Source organism: Salvia splendens, chromosome 7 (genome assembly GCF_004379255.2).
Source record: "Salvia splendens isolate huo1 chromosome 7, SspV2, whole genome shotgun sequence".
In the NCBI taxonomy this organism is placed as follows: Eukaryota; Viridiplantae; Streptophyta; class Magnoliopsida; order Lamiales; family Lamiaceae; genus Salvia; species Salvia splendens.
In genome coordinates, this window is record NC_056038.1 from 6,978,638 (window position 1) to 6,997,467 (window position 18,830).

At 40.5% G+C, this 18,830-nt stretch overlaps 4 protein-coding genes across 4 annotated transcripts; 2 read left to right on the forward strand and 2 right to left on the reverse strand.

Moving 5' to 3' along the window:
- Positions 1-338: 338 nt before the first annotated feature.
- LOC121741391 (translocase of chloroplast 159, chloroplastic-like) lies at positions 339-4,678 on the forward strand. Its single transcript, XM_042134120.1, has one exon. It carries the CDS (start codon positions 504-506, stop codon positions 4,503-4,505), a length of 4,002 nt encoding a protein of 1,333 aa, XP_041990054.1. The 5' UTR covers positions 339-503; the 3' UTR covers positions 4,506-4,678.
- A 1,178-nt stretch (positions 4,679-5,856) lies between these two features.
- Positions 5,857-6,589, reverse strand: LOC121740795 (translocator protein homolog). The gene has a single exon (XM_042133425.1). It carries the CDS (start codon positions 6,539-6,541, stop codon positions 5,972-5,974), a length of 570 nt encoding a protein of 189 aa, XP_041989359.1. The 5' UTR covers positions 6,542-6,589; the 3' UTR covers positions 5,857-5,971.
- Positions 6,590-7,043: 454 nt separating this feature from the next.
- On the forward strand, positions 7,044-11,173 carry LOC121742021 (dol-P-Man:Man(5)GlcNAc(2)-PP-Dol alpha-1,3-mannosyltransferase-like). Its single transcript, XM_042135033.1, has 13 exons — positions 7,044-7,315; positions 7,401-7,435; positions 7,658-7,795; positions 8,470-8,538; positions 8,610-8,767; positions 8,900-8,966; positions 9,061-9,114; positions 9,307-9,395; positions 9,698-9,814; positions 10,037-10,170; positions 10,262-10,340; positions 10,556-10,612; positions 10,697-11,173. Exons 1-13 carry the CDS (start codon positions 7,138-7,140, stop codon positions 10,875-10,877), a joined length of 1,356 nt encoding a protein of 451 aa, XP_041990967.1. The 5' UTR covers positions 7,044-7,137; the 3' UTR covers positions 10,878-11,173.
- Positions 11,174-12,566: 1,393 nt separating this feature from the next.
- Positions 12,567-12,905, reverse strand: LOC121810328 (rapid alkalinization factor-like). The gene has a single exon (XM_042211123.1). It carries the CDS (start codon positions 12,903-12,905, stop codon positions 12,567-12,569), a length of 339 nt encoding a protein of 112 aa, XP_042067057.1.
- Positions 12,906-18,830: the final 5,925 nt, after the last annotated feature.

Consider the following 18,830-nt stretch of genomic DNA (forward strand, 5'->3'; position numbering starts at 1 on the left):
TTAAATATCACGAGTATCACTTTTTCTTAATTTATCCATTTCATTTATTTTTAAAATGATTTTTAACATTATTAATTTTACAAATAACATATAAATAAAGCTCAATTTATTCATTTTCTAAAAGTTGTAGAAAAAATTGATAATTCAAACTTTAATTTTATAATAAAAGTTTTATAAGTTTTTAAGAGCAGAATAAAATTAAATGAATGTGAAAAAATATTGCTAGTGTTGACTATTTGAGTACTTAGTATAGATAGTAGTAACAAATAATGACAGCACTGTATATTTTACTAGCATAAAGTAGTAGTAGGAATATACTACTACTCAAACAGAAAGAGTTCAGCACAACGCAGCACCATTGAACTCTCAGCGAAGCCAAAATACCCAAAAACCTTATCACAACTGACTCTAATCCCCTCTCCCTCTTCATCCATAAACCCTGAATTTCTCTAAACCCTTTTATCTCCGAATTTCCCTATTCGAATTTTGTGTTTGTTTCACCGATGGAGTCGAAGGAGGCGGCATTTAATCCGACGCCCGAAGTTATATCAGGTTCAAACGCTTCCTCTCCTTCTCCACCGATTAATAATGATGATAAAAGTAGGGATAATACTAAGGCTGTGGTGTCCGAGGACGAGGACTATGTTAGTGGTAATGAGGAGTTCGAGGCGGCAATGGATAAGCCTGTATTGAATAAAATTGATGGTTCTGATGTTCCGAGTATGGCTGAGAATGGGGGCGGTGAAGTCGAGGAAGGGGATAAGGTTGTTGAAGGGGATGGAGATGGGGAGAGTAGGCTTGAGGGTATTGATGGTATAGGTGAGTTTGCCGATTCAGTTGGGGAATCAGGCGTGAATTTCGATGTGGCTGCAGGTGAGGTTGTGGATGGTGAACGGGGAAAGGCGGTGGTTGAGGCGGAGGGGGAGGCGGGAAAGGGGAGTGAGCCTGTGGTTAAAGAGGGGTTTGAGGCGGCTGTTGAGCAGGTAGAATTGGAATCCATGCCTGAAGGGGATTCTGTAGTTGAGACCTTTCAGGTTGATGTTGCTGGCCCTGGAGTTGCTGTTGTTGGTGAGCCGGAAGGAAATAAAGATGTGTTGAGTAAACCTGAGGAGGTGGTGGTTGCTGAAGTAGATGTGGTCGAATCAGAAAGATCGGATGTGGTTGATGATGGTGATGCGAGTCTCATAAAAAAGGAAGATTCTGTAGTTGATGAGAGCGCGGTTGATACACCTTCCTCAGGAGCATCTATTGATGTGATAAAAGAAAACGGAGCCAAGTCTAATGAACTTGAGCAAGAAGAAGTTGCTGAAGTGGCACTCACGGCAGAGGGGGATGCTGTTGTTGATACCATCAAAGTTGATGTGAATGTGGTAGACCCAGGAGTTGCTGTTGTTGGAGGAACAAAAGAGAACGGAGACGGGGAGGAGGTTACACTGGAATCAGTCAGTAGTGCTACTGAGAATGATGATGGTGTCGAGAAAGATGTTGTTACTAGGGAAATTGGAGTGGATCTTCTGAATTCAGAACAGGCAGCTGAGGATACAGCTGAACCTGAAAATCATGCAGTTGGGAATGAGAAAGACGAGACTTTAGATGCTGGAGCTGTTACCCATTTGGAGAATGGTTTACAGACGCCCGAGGCCAGTACTGATTCTTTTAGTAGCAGTAGTCATCTGGAGAATGACAATTCAGCGAAGGTTCACATTGATGGGGAGGTCAAGATTGCGCATGAGATGGTAGAGTCAGATACCGGAATTGTTCAAACAAATGATGCCCAAACTGGTGTTGATGGGATATCTGAGGAATTAGCACAAGTAGAATCTAATGAACCAAAAGCGGGAACTGATGATCTCAGAGAAATTAGAGAAGTAGAGGATGAAATGGATGTAGTGAACCCTGAAGAACATATGTCAGATGAGGACACTGATGGCATGGTCTTTGGGAGCTCGGAAGCTGCCAAAAAGTTTATGGAGGACTTGGAGCGAGAATCTGGTGGGGATTCTCATACAGGTCTCGACAGTTCGCTTGAGCAGTCTCAGAGGATTGACGGTCAAATTGTGACTGATTCAGAAGAAGAAGGCGAAACTGATGACGAGGGAGATGGTAAGGAATTGTTTGATTCTACTGCTCTGGCTGCTCTTTTGAAGGCTGCAACAGGTGCTGATTCTGGTGGTGGAAATATCACTTTCACCTCTCAAGATGGATCTAAGCTGTTCTCCATGGAGCGTCCTGCTGGGTTGGGATCTTCCCTTCAGTCCTTGAGGCCTGCTCCCCGACAAAACCGTTCCAGCCTTTTTGGCAGTCTGGCTCCTGCTGGTGGAGGAGAAGTGGAGGAGAATTTGAGTGAAGAGGAGAAGAAGAAACTGGAGAAATTGCAGGAGATCAGGGTGAAGTTTCTGAGGCTTGTTCATAGATTAGGCCTCACTCCAGAGGAGTCCGTGGCAGCTCAGGTTTTATACCGGCTGGCACTTCTTGGTGGGAGGCAAGGCACTCACACTTTTAGCTTGGATACTGCTAAGAGGACTGCACTGCAGCTTGAAACGGGGGAGAAGGATGATCTGGACTTCTCCATTAATATCTTAGTTCTTGGAAAGTCTGGAGTAGGGAAAAGTGCCACCATAAATTCATTATTTGGAGAAGAGAAGGCTCCAATTGATGCATTTGAAACTGGGACAGCTTATGTTAGAGAGATGTCTGGGTCTGTTGATGGAGTTGAAGTTCGCGTTGTTGATACACCTGGTCTAAAATCTTCCGTCATGGAGCAGGGTATCAACCGTAGCACCTTGTCCTCTATAAAGAAGTTCACGAAGAAAAGCTCCCCCGATGTTGTTCTTTATGTGGATCGATTGGATGCACAATCTAGAGATCTTAATGATTTACCAATGCTTAAGACTGTTACTAGTACACTTGGCTCTGCCATTTGGCGAAGTGCCATAGTCACTCTTACCCATGCTGCCTCTGCGCCCCCGGATGGGCCTTCTGGCACCCCACTGAGCTACGAGGTGTTTGTCTCTCAAAGGTCTCATGTTGTGCAGCAGTCGATTGGCCATGCTGTCGGAGACCTACGAATGATGAGCCCCAGTCTGATGAATCCCGTCTCTCTTGTCGAAAACCACCCCTCTTGCCGGAAGAACAGGGATGGACAGAACATTCTTCCTAATGGTCAGAGTTGGAGGCCTCAGTTGCTGCTACTATGCTACTCGATGAAGATTTTATCCGAAGCCAGTGCAATCTCGAAACCTCAAGACCCATTCGACCATAGGAAGCTCTTTGGCTTCCGGTCACGCCCACCACCTCTCCCGTACATGTTATCATCCATGCTGCAGTCTCGTCAGCACCCCAAGCTTCCATCTGATCAGGGCGGTGACAGTGTCGATTCTGATATTGATTTGGATGATTTTTCGGATTCTGATCAGGAAGAGGAGGACGAGTACGACCAGCTTCCTCCATTCCGGCCTCTGAGAAAAGCTCAGATAGCCAAGCTGAGCAGGGAGCAAAAGAAGGCATATTTTGAAGAGTTTGATTATCGGGTGAAGCTGCTTCAGAAAAAACAATGGAGGGAGGAGTTGAAGAGAATGAGAGAAACCAAGAAGAGAGGTAAAGATGCTGCAGTGGAATATGGTTTTGCAGAGGATGATGCTGAAGGTGGAGCAGCAGCTCCTGTGGCAGTTCCCTTACCTGACATGGCACTTCCCCCATCTTTTGACGGTGATAACCCTGCATTCCGATACCGGTTCTTGGAGCCCACTTCACAGTTCCTTGCAAGGCCAGTCTTGGACAGCCATGGTTGGGACCATGACTGTGGCTATGACGGAGTCAACCTTGAACACAGCCTAGCCATCGCGAATCGCTTGGCAGCAGCATACACTGTCCAAATAACAAAAGACAAGAAGGACTTCAGCATCAGTCTGGATTCCTCCGTTGCAGCCAAGCTAGGAGAGAACGCGTCGAGCATGGCAGGCTTCGATATTCAGAGCATAGGCAAGCAGCTAGCTTACATCGTCCGTGCAGAAACCAAAACCAAGTGTCTGAAGAAGCACAAGGCAACTGGAGGATTATCCTTGACATTCTTAGGCGAAAACATGGTTCCGGGTGTGAAGATAGAGGATCAAATTACGTTTGGGCAGCAGTACGCCCTTGTAGGCAGTGCTGGCGCTGTGCGGTCTCAGCATGACACTGCCTACGGGGCTAACTTTGAGCTGCAGAGGAGGGAGCTGGACTACCCGATTGGACAGGTTCAGTCGACGCTCAGCATGTCGATCATCAAATGGAGAGGGGACTTGGCGCTAGGGCTTAACAGCATGGCGCAGTTCTCCATAGGGCGTAACTCGAAGGTTGCTGTTCGTGCTGGAATCAACAACAAGCTTAGTGGTCAGATCACGGTGAGGACGAGCAGCTCCGACCATCTGTCACTGGCGCTTGCTGCTGTTATTCCAGCAGCACTTTCCATGTACAAGAAGCTCTATCCAGAGGGCGCCGGCGGCGACAAGTACTCGATCTATTAGTTTTTCTTCATTTGATTTTTTTGCTGCATTTTGTATTTCTTATTCAGTTGAATGTGCGAGACCAGTATAGCATCTTTCCGTTTTTGAATAATTATTTTGCTGCTGTTTCATTTGAGTATCTGAACTCTTTTGCGGGAGGGGGTTTGATGAAATGCAGAGTTGATGGAGACTAACTTCTTTGATACAAGATTGTTTTTCGTTTTTGAATATGTATAGGTCATGTTTTCATAATAGTACTAACGTTCACCGCTTTTTAGTTTTGATGAACTCTTTAATTGATCATCTAAATTAATGTGAGCAATTTTACTTATATCTTTTTTAATGATTTTTCTTAATCCTTGTGAAAAAGCAATTTAAGTTATGAGTATAGTATAATTGAGATGAATGGAGTACTGGTATTATCTATTATGTCCCCCTTTGCATTTTTTCCCACATTTTATGCTTCAGTCTTGCCAAATGACAAGGCCATGTAATTATGTTCCACATAATCATTTGGTTTTACTTAATTGAAAAGGTTAAAAATTTGAATAATAGGGAAAACAAGCGACAACTATAACCCACAAAAAAGTACTCCAGATGAATATTTAGCTGAAGGCTTGCTCAATCAAGTATCGCTTAAAACCTCATTTTAAAATCATGGTTTCGTTTTAGTTAAAGTGGAAAAAAATTAAAGTAAGAGAGAGAATAACGTAGAAAAAAGCGTTGATATTTCGCATGAGCACTTGCTAACCAATGGAGCATAATTGCACAAACCTTTCAGCTTAGTGTGATTTCAATAATAACCTCGTTTCTTTGTTCTTTTCGCTGAGCAATGTTGCATATCTGCATAAGGAGTTCTTTGATTAGTCTAGTATCCATTCAATGATTGCTCAAAAACACCAATGTGTAATCTACTACTTGATTAACACTGCTCAAATGTTATGCACTGTATAAAAAATGGTTATGTGACATTGCGATTTATTGAATTTGGTGAAATAGAGTATCTGAAGGATTATATAATCCAAGAATTGCAAGTTCATCATCTGAAAGTAAAGATCTCAGATCTCTCCTGTCCTCCCCCACAGGCTATGAGATCTTCATCCACATTCTTTTTAGCACTGGTTTTTCTTAAGATGCGAATGCATAGTGAAAACGAAGAAGACTGTTTATTTCATTCAGAAGAAGAAGACTGTTTATTTCATCTACCAGCCAGGTGAGGTGTGTTATCACCTCTGGATTATATGTTTTCCGTGTTCATCATGTCTGTCAAATGGTATACTTGAATTACATATTTTACTGTTGCGATTTTACTAACATTCTTATTTTCAACATATATGATGCAAAAGGGCCAATCTGCAGTGAGGTGACAAACTTGAAAGGAAAAAGATTAATATAAAAAAGCACAAACATTATATTTTTACAGTGTGGATAAGTGAATTGAAACATCAAGTATAAAAACAGAGGTACAACATCAAAATCCTGATCGATCATTGATACACAAGCCTGACATTGGCGACCGCGAGCAGCAGCGCTGACGCCAAGCACGGCTTCACCAAATCCCCGGCGATGGGATTCATCTTCCGGAACGCCCTAGCGCAGCCAACCAGCGCCCCAAACAGGGCAGCACAGAGCACCAGCCCGAGCCGGATGGCACCAGCTCCAAACACAACAGGGTACCACACGAGGCTCAGCGCCAGCTGCACGAGGTACAACCCCAGCGCAGCAGGCTGGCGGTGGAAGCCGCCCTCGGCCCAGACGAGCCAGGCGGAGAGGCCGGAGAGGAAGGCGGTGGTGAGGCACGCGAGGTGGAGGGCCCAGAGTGGGGGCACGTAGAAGGGCTTGTGGAGGGTGCGGTAGCGGGAGGAGGAGCCAAAGAGGAAGATGTCGAGGAGGGTGAGGGAGAGGGGCAGGGCCACGGCCACGCTCAGCGACTTTAGCCCGCGGGCAGCGGCGGCGCTGTTCTTGGGTTTTTTGCGGTTCATGTCGTCGTCGTCGTTGGTGGTTGTGGTGGGGGTTTGTTGGTGGATGGGGCGGTGTGTGAGGTCGGAGGAAGCCATGGTGGGATTATTGGTGAGGTGAAGGGTGGAGAGGGGGTGGCGGAAAATATGTAGGGTGCAGCGTGTTTATCTGGTAGATTTGCATGGGGAGGGCGGCCACGCGGCGGGACCTGAACGACTCTGCCTACACGTGGATGTGTCATTTTCGTCATTGCTTTTGCTTTTGCTTGTGGGAATTTGACTATCATAATTATAATTATAATATTATTAATATCATAAAACTTTTTGGTCATTGGTTCATGTGTATGGATAATATTATCAATATTTCTCTTACTCATATCGGATTTGCTTCAACTTCAAGTATTATAGTATCTAACAAGAAGTAGGAGCCTTGATGTGACAAAACGACTTAAGAATGAACCCAAATCCATTCGGTAGAAATAATCTAATCTAATCTAATCTAATCTAATCTAATCTAATCTAATCTAATCTAATCTAATCTAATCTAATCTAATCTAATCTAATAATTAAACAAATAAGTTAATAATTTTATGAATTAGCAAAGCTTTTGACCCGAAACGCAGCGTTTCAAGCAAATCGATGTGCTTCAGTGTAAAACCGCGCAAGCCAGCCGTAGCCGCTGCCTAACGCCTCCGATGCCGCGACAAGCCTCCGCCGCTCGATCCACCTCCGCCTCCGCTGGATTGAAGGCGGAGGAGACTAAATACACGTCTTTTATTCAAATCGCAATAAAAAACCCCAAGTTATCCTCCGCCATCGTCGTGCTCCTCGCGGACGCCGTCCTGGTTTCTCTCATCATCGCATATGTTCCATGTAACGAAAATCTCATTCGGATTTTTGCAATTGCGTTAGCTATGTATCTATATTGCTTAATCGCTCTTGCGCTCGTGTATTGCAGATACCAAAATTGATTGGGATGCTTACATGTCACAGGTGAAAATTCGATGTTTTTTTATCCACGCTATTGGTAATTACTTCATTTTCGCATGTGAAAGAAAGATGATCGGAATTGAACTGGCATAGATGAGAAAACAAGTTTCTTTATAAAAAAGTTTAATTCTCTCTAAATCCTGTGTACGACAAATTTAATTTCTTGTGATACGATTTCTGAGTTTTCAATTCTAAAAAGTTTATGATGCAAATTGATTTGGATAGGTTAGTGGTTTTCTGGGAGGTGAAAGAGATTACAGCAAGCTGAAAGGCGATACAGGGCCTCTGGTATATCCAGCTGGATTTCTGTATATCTACTCTGCTATTCAGTATGTTACTGGTGGCGAGGTCTATCCTGCTCAGGTAAATTTACTTTTGTTGTCCGTGAAAATTGGATGAGTAGGAGTTTCCCCTTTCTAAGCAAAAAGGCTTCGAAGTAACTCAATTCTCTGTCCATGGTTAATGTTTCTTCTTGACTGTATTGTGATTCCTGGTAGAATTTGCATTTCTGATGAATGGAAAGCAATTTGATGTTTGATACTTATTTCCACTCAGTTTGATAATGATTATCGAAGCTTATGAAAAATTCAATAATACATCTGGTTCATTTCTGAGTTTGTGATTACGTGAAATATTATTGCAGATATGAGAAATAATGTCCTATGTTTGTAGGTGTTAATGTGGTTGCTGGACAGTTTTTCTGTGCTTTTAGGCTCTAGGCTTTCTTTCCCTATTCTTTTTACTCACAATGATAGGGTAACAAAAGAGGGCTGGCGTCTTCACTAAGTTGGCCTTTTATTTTATGACCATCCTGGTCAAACTATTTCAGAGAATTAGTCCCTGTTAGTGTTACTACTATATCCAGTCAACAAATTAGATTATTGTTCTTGAAGAATATATGTACATGATTGTGTGACGGACTACATAAACAACAAATTGGTGGTATTTCCTTGTGTATCTCGTGCCTTTACTCTGAGCTTCTTTAATTGTTGATGTGTATGCTGAGTTGTCATAACCTTATGCTCTATTGATTACAGATTTTATTTGGCATTCTCTACATTGTGAATCTCGGGATGGTTCTATTAATTTACTTGAAGACAGATGTGGTATGGAACTTGATCTTAGTGTACAGTAAGTCACCATAGCAAATGTTTTAATTTCAGATTATGTCTTGCAGCTTCCTTGGTGGGCTCTATGCTTGCTTTCTTTGTCCAAGCGATTGCATTCAATCTTTGTGCTTCGCTTGTTCAATGACTGTTTTGCTACAACATTGTTCCATGCAGCACTTGTTTCATTTCTTTATCAGAAGTGGCATCTAGGTCTAATCATTTTCAGGTAGCATCTCTGATTTAATGGATTTTTAATTTTGTCTAGTTATTAATGTGTTTGCCAGTAAAGTTATCATTCTTTATTGGTGAATATATTTATTGCCTAAAGGTGCGTTAGACGTTCTTCCTGTTAGCACAGTGGGGCTGTCTCAGTGAAGATGAATGTTCTTCTTTTTGCACCTCCGTTGTTACTCCTCTTGCTGAAGGTGAGTTGATTGATGGTTCACATTTTACAAAATTTTCCAAAATGACATTTCTATCTCAAAAAACTTCTAACTCTGGGTCAAACCATGGAAACAGGGTATGGATGTTTTTGGGGTTGTATCTGCTGGTGCAGGTGCGGCCATAGTACAGGTGATTAACTCTTAAATCCTTCTTGATAATAAGTCAGTGTTACTGATGAGTCTCTGTTATGTACTTCATTTACTTTATATGCTGTAAAGAAACTTGTTGAGTCAGTTATCAATGAATGTAAGCAATCTTAAACTCTGGCATTTTCTAATAAAATCTTAACCTTTTATACTGTCTCTGGTGAATGGCATGCAGATTCTCTTGGGTTTACCTTTTTTAATATCACACCCAGTCGCATATTTCTCAAGAGCTTTTAATCTTGGTCGCGTGTTCATCCATTTTTGGTACTTCCTTTGACCCTGATAATTTTACTATGCTTGACACTTGTTACCTATTCAGTATCAGCATATTTTATGCTTGTTTTGTTGGCTATTGGCTTCTATAGTTCTTTGTCAAACTTATTTAAGTTTTTTCTTCCGATTTTAAATTATTCTCTAATCTCTATGTTGTGGAACACATGGAAACTAAACTATTATATGTGAGATAGTGTATAACAATCAGATTAACGATATGTGCATTTCATGTGACAAAAGTTTCCTTGTGCCATTATGGTTAATAATGGACAGTGTTCAACTGTATTCTCCAGGTCTGTTAATTTTAAATTTGTCCCAGAACCAGTTTTCATTTCAAAAGGATTTGCGCTGTCTCTACTGGCTGTTCATCTTCTCCTGCTTGGAGTCTTTGCTCATTATAAATGGTGCAGGTAAGGATTATCACCATACACTGCTGCTGAAGGCTTTTAAGATGAAAATTTCTGTTAATTAATCATTAAATTTTTATTTGATTCTCCTTTATTTTTAGTTCTTATCAGTTGGAAATCTCCAATCTCCATCACTTGCAAAGATAGAGCCCATAATCCAATGCTGAATACAGATTATTCTTTCTAATGATAACATGTCTTTGTTTTTCTTTGGGCTTGGTGCAGGCACGAAGGAGGTTTGTTCTCTTTCTTGCATTCTAAACTGGCTCAAATGAAGCTCAAATTTTGTATTTCGAGTTCTTTCCCACTGAGAGGACTCGAGGAGCATAATATCAATACAAGGGTGCTTAAAACAGAGCGTAAGTAAAAGCTACTAAATTTTAAGTTTCCCTTTTTACAGTTAATTTTAATCAATATTTCATGGCATCATCTACTTTTAACTCAATTCAGATATTGCAACGACCATGTTTGTTGGGAACTTCGTTGGAGTCGTGTGTGCTCGGTCCCTCCATTATCAGTTCTACTCTTGGTATGTGCTCTTGGACATTCTGTTATGGATGTAAAATAATAATACCTTTAAACAATATGCGTATTTTCTCTGTTTATAGACTTTTGTTAATAATCTTCTGGACCTTTTCTCACTTGCAAGAAATGAATCACCTATTGGCGAACTACTGCAGAAAATATCGATAGAGATAACACATAGTTTGCAAAAAAGGTCTCTAATGTCATATATGCTTGCAGGTATTTCTACTCTCTGCCCTATCTATTGTGGCGAACACCATTTCCTACCTGGTTCCGGTAGGTTCCTGATCTTGAACTTTATTTCTTTCTTCCCACCAGCTTCTCTGTCCCCTTCGATAACTCTAACGCTATTCCGTGCAGTTTAATTTTGTTCGTTGCGGTGGAGTTGTGTTGGAACATCTTCCCTTCCAATGTCTACTCATCAACTCTGCTGCTCGGCGCCCACTTAGTTACCTTAGGAGGTCTGTGGATGGCACCGCCGGAGTATCCGTATGCGGACAATACGAACCGAAAACCAGCTAACTCAAAGAAAACCAGATGAAAGACTAATGTTTGGTTTCAAATATAATCATATTCGCTGCGTGTTTATCTTGGCCGGCCGGCTGGATACAGCTACTTCAATCATTTTATTCTCATGATTTCCTAAACGCAACCCCTCAATTTTTTTTATTTTGACGAAACTTCCTTTATTAAGAGCTCTTCTATTAATCGTCATAAAATATTTATTGATGCTGTAGTAGAATACGAAGATAAAAAGAATTAACCGTTGTTTATGAAAAATCAAGTATGGTCCTATGTGGGAAGCAATGCATTCTGTTTCTTCTAATGCATTTTAAATTACAGATGTTCTTTTTGTTGAGAATATGCCTAGCTCGAGATCATCTGTTTATGAGCATGGAATGATGATTGAAGATGAGAAAGAGATAATTGATTGCGAGAGCAAAGGCATCAAGATGCTCAACATGGATAAGGTGCCAACTCAGGGTGAGGACCAAGTACATGCTCACAGGAGAAAAGAGAGATGTCGAGAAAAGAGAGATGTCCTTTGATGAATATTATTGTAGTGATTTTGTAGCCTGCCTGACAGAGTTTTGTTGGTATATTCCTTTAGGTTAAATTAAGATGCTAGATCATTCCTAGCATAGTATAAATAGAGATGCTATTTAAAGAGTTCATTTAGTTTTTTCAACACATCTATTTTCGGAAATACGGCTATAATGCTTTCTTCTACCGACATGATATTAACTGTTTTTCTTCACTTTTTGCATCTATTTGACTTGATCTTCCTCTAAATCTTGTTTTTTTATTAGTTTAATTGTTTTTTCTTCTCTGACCAAACCAGCGGCATAATTAATCCCAGTAGGTCAGACTGAAGAACAAGGTTCAATGAATGTGAGATTTTATCTATTTCACAATATAATCATTGAAATGGGATCATAAAAACTTGTGTTACTTGATATCTAAGTTACACTAATGGATTTATTGCAATAATAATATAGCTAAATCAACCCAAAGAGAAAAGATAGTACTACTTCTTACTCAAATTTGATCTTGTTTATAAAGAAATTGATTATCAAGAGAAAAAAGAAAAATTATCAAGCTTAACCCTAAAATTATAAACACGGAATTTTGATTTGGAAACACCAATTCATTCATGTTTCATCTTTTATTACAATAATATTGGTTGCAGAAGACTTTGGTGGGATGGAACATTCATTGTGTTTAAGATCGCTTTTGGTACTTCCCAACAAACATTAAATAATAGTTTCTGTAATCTGCACAGCTTCCATCTTTAGATCTACATACATGTCCAAATTCAAGAAATGTACTTTTAAAATTAATTTCCGAACGTCGAGTTTTTCTCTTCGTTTAATCTCTTGGTTTTCGCGATGCAAATTATCAAATGAAATCTTGTTCTATGCTCGAATTTCTATATATCATCACGAAATTTACAATTCGAAAAATCAACACAACCTGGCCAAAATAAAATAAATAAAACATATAACAAACAGTAGTTCACAATAATTCAATCAAAGTAAGCACACCATAAACGAACGCAGAAGAAAACCGCAAAAAATTAATCAGAGATAATCATAGAGTATACAGAGAGATCTTTCAAATGCGAAAAATCGATTATTACATCACTCTTTACCTTTGTTTATGAACATACATGTAAAAAACAAGCGCAAGGCGAGGAGACACAGACACAACAAAAATCGAAACAATAAAACTAACTCCGGCACTGTGTGGCGGCGGAGCACGATCGAGTGTAGGGGTTGGCCTCGGCGCCAGGCCGGCAGTTGTAGTAGGAAGCACCGCGGCGAGAGCACGGCACGTTGTTCGCCTGCAGCGCACCGTAGCTGATGTACTTGGTGGTGGCTAATATGCGCCGGTTGGACTCCGAATCCATCTCGAACTCGCCGCCGCCTTCCGCCATGCACTCCGCTATCGATCCCTGGCAGGTCGACGGAGTTCTCGCCGGAATCCAGCTGAATTCGGTGCCGGCATCGGCGGTGCTGAGGAGGAGCGCGGCGGCGATGAGGAGGCGGAAGAGGTGATTTTTCGCCATTTCGATGCTTTCTTTAATTTAGAAATACAAACTAAGCGGGCTGCCAGCCCATTTTATGTACCTGCCAGCTTACCAATTTGGTTTTAATATTCTCCATATTTACTAAATTGCCACTCCACTAGCTTATTATTTTCTCATTAAAAAATGCGATAATATTCTCCATATTCGTACTCCTATTATTAGACATTCATAAAGACAAAAGTCTTAACATTTTTTAGATAATATTATTCGAATTTTCCTTTTGGTGGAAAACAACTAAATAAAGTCCGTTTATGATTTACTATTAGCTATATATTTCAACAATATTTTATTTTACGCGAAGTGGACTAGGTTTTTTGTAGTTGGAAACACGTTTTTGATAAATTAATTAAATGAAATAAACACAGCTGTTCGTGTTACAGTTTACCTAAGAAGGATTATTGTTCTTTTATTGACTAATTCTAATCGGCGTATCATTATTTATAAAAGTGCTAATCTTGTCATTGTGAGCGACTTTGCAGTGTAATTATTTATCACATTTTGCAACTCTACGTTTAGAATTTGCGTGTACAATTTAACATTGCATTATACATGCAATGTGTATTATAAAAGAAAAATCAAAGACAAACTTAAAAAGAAACTGGTGGAGCTACTTTTGTCCCTTTTTCTATATGTCTTAGCTATATAATATTCGAATTAAAGTAGAACTGCAAGCTGTTTCTGATCTTTAATTGCATAATAAAGACAAAGATGATCATATGAATATGAAAATGAAAAGGATTCCCAAATCTGGTTGTCAGTGATGATTGATATATATGTAGTATAGTATTTTTTTTTCTTTTTATTCTCTTTATTAAAAACAAAAATCTCTTTCAAGATATACATTACCAACATCAATGAATTTAACAAATAAATTAACCTGTTGTAGTGGTATTGGTGAGCTAACCGTTGATTAGAATCGGAAATGTTGGAAAAGGGATGAATAATTGAATATGCTTATGCACTTAGTCAAATCATCATATGCCCAACAATAATCCATAGTTGAATTGTCCTAATCTTGATTAGTTTAATAAAATAATTGCCAACTTACCAACAAATATTAAGTTGAAAATGGGTATTAATTATGATTGGCGGCAGACGGTGCGAATATAAAATCTCTAGACATAGAATAATACTACTAATATTGTGAGGTAACGATTTGTTTGAGTTGTGAGCGGTTTTCGACAAATTGGATCCCTCAAAACCACTTGAATCTTTCAATACCTAACCTAACCCCTTTGATTATGATTTCTCTTCTTTCAAAACTTCACCATCCCACGTGCGGTCCCCTTCCCTTAATGACACAGAATTATATAGCTACCTTTTGAGTGGTTAAAACGTTCAAGATGATGAAACAATTTCAACCATTTCTTCACTTTAGATTTTAAAAATGTAGCTCTATAAAATTATAGTATGCCAATTCAAATGATAGTAGTAGAGTAGTAATTGAGAAAGCTAAGTCGAATTATAATCAAAATATTGCAAGTACTACCAACCTTTCCCATTCAAGAGGTGATACTACACTACGTCTTCTCGGAATATAATCTCAGCTTTGATTTTTTAATTTGCAACAACTCATGAGTTCGCTTCTCGAAAAGGCACGAAATAGACAATATAGTAGTAGTAAGTAGTAGTATATTAATTATCACAAACGTGATAAAACCATAAGGATTAAGGAATAAAGTTTGGTTTAAGTATGGCTCCAAGAACTCAAGAACATTATGGTTCTAATAGGATCTTCAATGCCACGTCGTTTGTTTCGTCTCTCAATCTCCCTAGATATAGAATTCATCTGACGACCGCCATCGTCGGGTCTGAATTTCTCCCACCAACGACGTCGCCCCGATTCTTGAAAGTTTGAGCTTTTCCCACTCGAGTTTTGAGCCTTCATCCTAGCTCAACTTCTAAAACTCAACACTGGCAGCCTAAGGTATTGGAAGCAATGTTTTTAAGTCGGTGAATCGAACCGCGTCGCCAGAGGACCGATATATCGACTCAGCCGATATATCGGGCGACTTAGTCGATATATCGATAGTAAGTCGGGCGACTCACCAGACAAGTCGTCCAGGTCCCTCAAGACCGATATATATCGATATATCGGGCGACTTGCCCTTTTACACATGTAAAATATGCAATATATACTTCAAATTACAACAGGAAAAAACACAGCGTGGAGGGGCGGCGTCAGTTCTGGGAGGAGGAGGACGTGGGGAGGGGGTGTGGGGTTTTTTATAAAGAAACCCTAATGGGCTGAAGTGGGGGTTTTTATAAAGAAACCCTAATGGGCTGAATAGACACCTACCTGTCCACCTGGCCCAATCTAGAGTGAATCTGGGTGTGTATCGACCCTTGGCCTACCGATACAGGCGATATATCGCGATATATCGCGATATATCGGACGACTTACAAACAATGATTGGGAAGCTCTATTTGCATTCAAAGAGCAAATTTATAGGAGATTTTTTGGTAAGAGAATAATGTATATGTGGCTATTTATGTGACTGGAATAGTGCAGATTCTTATGCTAAATTGTGATGGGCTTATTGTGAGTTGATTATATAGTTATATTCCACTTGTCTCTTGGTGGGATAAGCAGTGCCAAAGATAAATTCCAAAGTTAATTAATCATCGGTATGCAATAGTGAATACAAGAAGGGTACTTACTTTATTGTCATCCGGATAGTATTTTTTTAATTGATGAACAAATATATGTAAATTAAAAGGTCACGTCATAGTAGACCCAAATAGTATTTAATTCAATTAATGACAACTTATACAAAACTTTTGTCATGTGTAATTAAAAATATCGACTAATTGACTATATAAAATTTCAATTTACCATCCCAAAAATATTAAAATTTCATTAATGTTATCACTTGGAATTAGATGCTTGTGAGTTGTGCGACAGCTCAATTTGATGGGAATAGATATGGCATCAAAATAAAATATCCAAAGATTAATGCTCTTTTTTGCTATCAAATGTAAAAGACAGCATATTCTCTCTTTCTTTCACGCTGGGATAAAAAATGAAAGAATAAATTGAAGACATTTGAACCCATCCGAATATTGAGACTAATTTCAGTAGTGGGTGTGCTCTAAGAGTGATAAAATGAAAAGTCGAATTAGATGCTACTCTACACTTGTATACTAATTTAATAGTAAGTCATTTGTGATTTCATTTTATGTTTCTTTTTCCTGGATTTGGAGAGAAATGGTTGAGATTTGTAACATAAGGCAGCAGGGTATTTGTTAAGCAAGTCTATTTTTTCTTATTTCTTGGTATATTTCAACACATGTGATGAAGCGGCGAATTTTTGATGTTTGTAAATGCAGGAAATAAATGAATATCAACACAGAGATTTTACGTGGTTCGATTTACTGAGGTAAATCTACGTCCACGGGGAGAAATGGGGGCAGGTTTGTATTGCTTGATCTGCGAATTACAGCTTACAACACTGGCCTGCTTTATGATATTCTCTCTAGAGAGCTCTTTAGAATTTAACAGAAGAAGAACTTTATCTATCTGACCTTGGTTCTATTTATACAGTGAACCAAGATCGTGGCATGCAGCATTTATTAGGTAGTGGATGTCGTGGAGATCGTGGCGACCTTGCATGGGTCCACTATCCTGCATGAGTTAATGACTGCTTGACACCACTAAATAGATCGTCGGTGTAGTGGAGGTGGAAATCTTGCATGAGTCCACTATCTCCTAGTTCGGTCGAATACTGAGACCGAACTGCTGAATTATTGCCGAGCAGCTTTTTCCGATCTGAGAGTAGAGCTTGATGCCGACCTGAGAGCAGAGCTTGATGAGTTGGCTTCCACCGAGCTGTAGGCTGGGGCCGAACTCTTTGGTTGTGCCGAACTGAACTCTTTAGTCACGCCGGACTGATACTCTTTAGTCATGCCGAACTGATACTCTGTCTTGGGCTTTACTGCTGTTGGGCTTGTTTAGTACGTACTCCATCACTACCCCCCCCGAAAAGCGAAGTGAATCACTTCGGCATTCTGGATAAAAGTATGGGGTAAGTTGATGTTTGTCCACGGTCTCATGAAGTGAACTCTTCTTTGACCGGACTTGGTTTGTGTCCTAATTTGGCGAGTTTTATCGCTCGGATCAGACTTTCCGTTGTCCTAATTTGGGGATCGGACTTTCCCTTGTCCTAATTTGGGGATCGGACTTTCCCTTGTCCTAATTCGGCGAGTTTTATCGCGTGGATCGGACTTTCCCTAGTCCTAATTCAGGCAAGTTTTATCGCGAGAATTGGACTTTTGTTGCAGTTCGTTTCAGACGAAGTGCTTGTTTAAGCTGAATTGTGGTCTTGTATCCTCTTTAGAAGCTTTGACGCACAATCGTGGGCTTGTTGCAGCTCGTTTCAGACGAACTGCTTGTTTAAGCTGAATTGTGGTCTTGTATCCTCTTTAGAAGCTTTGACGCACAATCGTGGGCTTGTTGCAGCTCGTTTCAGACGAACTGCTTGTTTAAGCTGAATTGTGGTCTTGTATCCTCTTTAGAAGCTTTGACGCACAATCGTGGGCTTGTTGCAGCTCGTTTCAGACGAACTGCTTGTTTAAGCTGAATTGTGGTCTTGTATCCTCTTTAGAAGCTTTGACGCACAATCGTGGGCTTGTTGCAGCTCGTTTCAGACGAACTGCTTGTTTAAGCTGAATTGTGGTCTTGTATCTTCTGTAGAAGCTTTGACTCACAATTGTTTAGCTTGTATATGTTCTAAGAAGGGGATCAGCCTTCGAAGAACAAGATACCTCAGTAACATTTGTAAGAGACGACACGCACAGAGACAGACAAAACACACAAACAAAACGCACAGAGACAAATAAAGACCAAGTAAACCAAATAAAGCACATTGAGCAAACAGGACTCAAGATTGACTGACCGGACTGTCTCTTACAAATGGAACTTTTTGAGGTTGGAAATGTGCCATGTTCGGGGTACCTGTTCTCCTGACATGTGAGCCAATTTGTAAGACCCTTTGCCGAGGACTTCTGATACCCGATACGGACCTTCCCATGTGGGTTCGAGCTTGCCCAGCTTTTCTGCTCGGCTTACTTCGTTGTTTCTCAGGACGAGATCTCCCACTTGAAATTGCAGCTTCTTCACCCTTTGGTTGTAATACCGGGCTACTTGCTCCTTGTACTTGGCTGCTTTTATGCATGCCAATTCTCTTCTTTCTTCGGCAAGATCTAGCTCGGCTCTCAGTCCGTCGTCGTTCATTTCTGAGGAGAAATTTAGAGTTCGGGGACTGGGTACGCCGATCTCCACCGGAATTACGGCTTCAGTGCCGTACACCAGACTGTACGGAGTTTCACCATTGGAGGTTGTGGGTGTAGTTCGGTAGGACCATAGGACTTGAGGGAGATTTTCTACCCATTGTCCTTTGGCTTGTTCTAACCGAGCTTTTAACCCTTTCACCAGGATACGATTTGTTATCTCCGTTTGTCCGTTTGCTTGTGGATGAGAGACCGAAGTGAACCGCTGTTGAATATTCAGCTCTTGGCACCAATTCCTGAACGTCTTGTCGGTGAACTGAGTCCCGTTATCCGAGATGAGGATGTGGGGTATGCCGAATCGGCACACTATGTTCTTCCAGACGAAATCCAATGCCTTCGAGCTCGTTATCGTAGCTAATGGTTCAGCTTCCACCCACTTCGTAAAGTAGTCCACGGCAACGATTAGGAATTTCATTTGCCGAGGAGCTTGAGGAAGTGGTCCCACTATGTCTATGCCCCATTGCATGAAAGGCCAAGGGCTTTGCATAGTGGATAGATCGGTCTGCGGCATCCTTGGGATATTTGCATGGATTTGGCACTTCGGGCATGTCTTGACGAGCTGCACTGCTTCTTGTACCAAGGTTGGCCAATAATATCCCCATCTTAGAACTTTTT

What these genes read in the sequence shown, in the direction of transcription:
- LOC121741391 (XM_042134120.1), top strand. Translation starts at nt 504, where the DNA reads ATGGAGTCGAAGGAGGCGGCATTTAATCCGACGCCCGAAGTTATATCA.
- LOC121740795 (XM_042133425.1), bottom strand. Translation starts at nt 6,541, where the DNA reads ATGGCTTCCTCCGACCTCACACACCGCCCCATCCACCAACAAACCCCC.
- LOC121742021 (XM_042135033.1), top strand. Translation starts at nt 7,138, where the DNA reads ATGCCGCGACAAGCCTCCGCCGCTCGATCCACCTCCGCCTCCGCTGGA. An exon ending in CAGGTGCGGCCATAGTACAG is followed by an intron (nt 9,115 to 9,306) that starts GTGATTAACTCT and finishes AATGGCATGCAG; the next exon opens with ATTCTCTTGGGTTTACCTTT. An exon ending in CCATTTCCTACCTGGTTCCG is followed by an intron (nt 10,613 to 10,696) that starts GTAGGTTCCTGA and finishes TATTCCGTGCAG; the next exon opens with TTTAATTTTGTTCGTTGCGG.
- LOC121810328 (XM_042211123.1), bottom strand. Translation starts at nt 12,905, where the DNA reads ATGGCGAAAAATCACCTCTTCCGCCTCCTCATCGCCGCCGCGCTCCTC.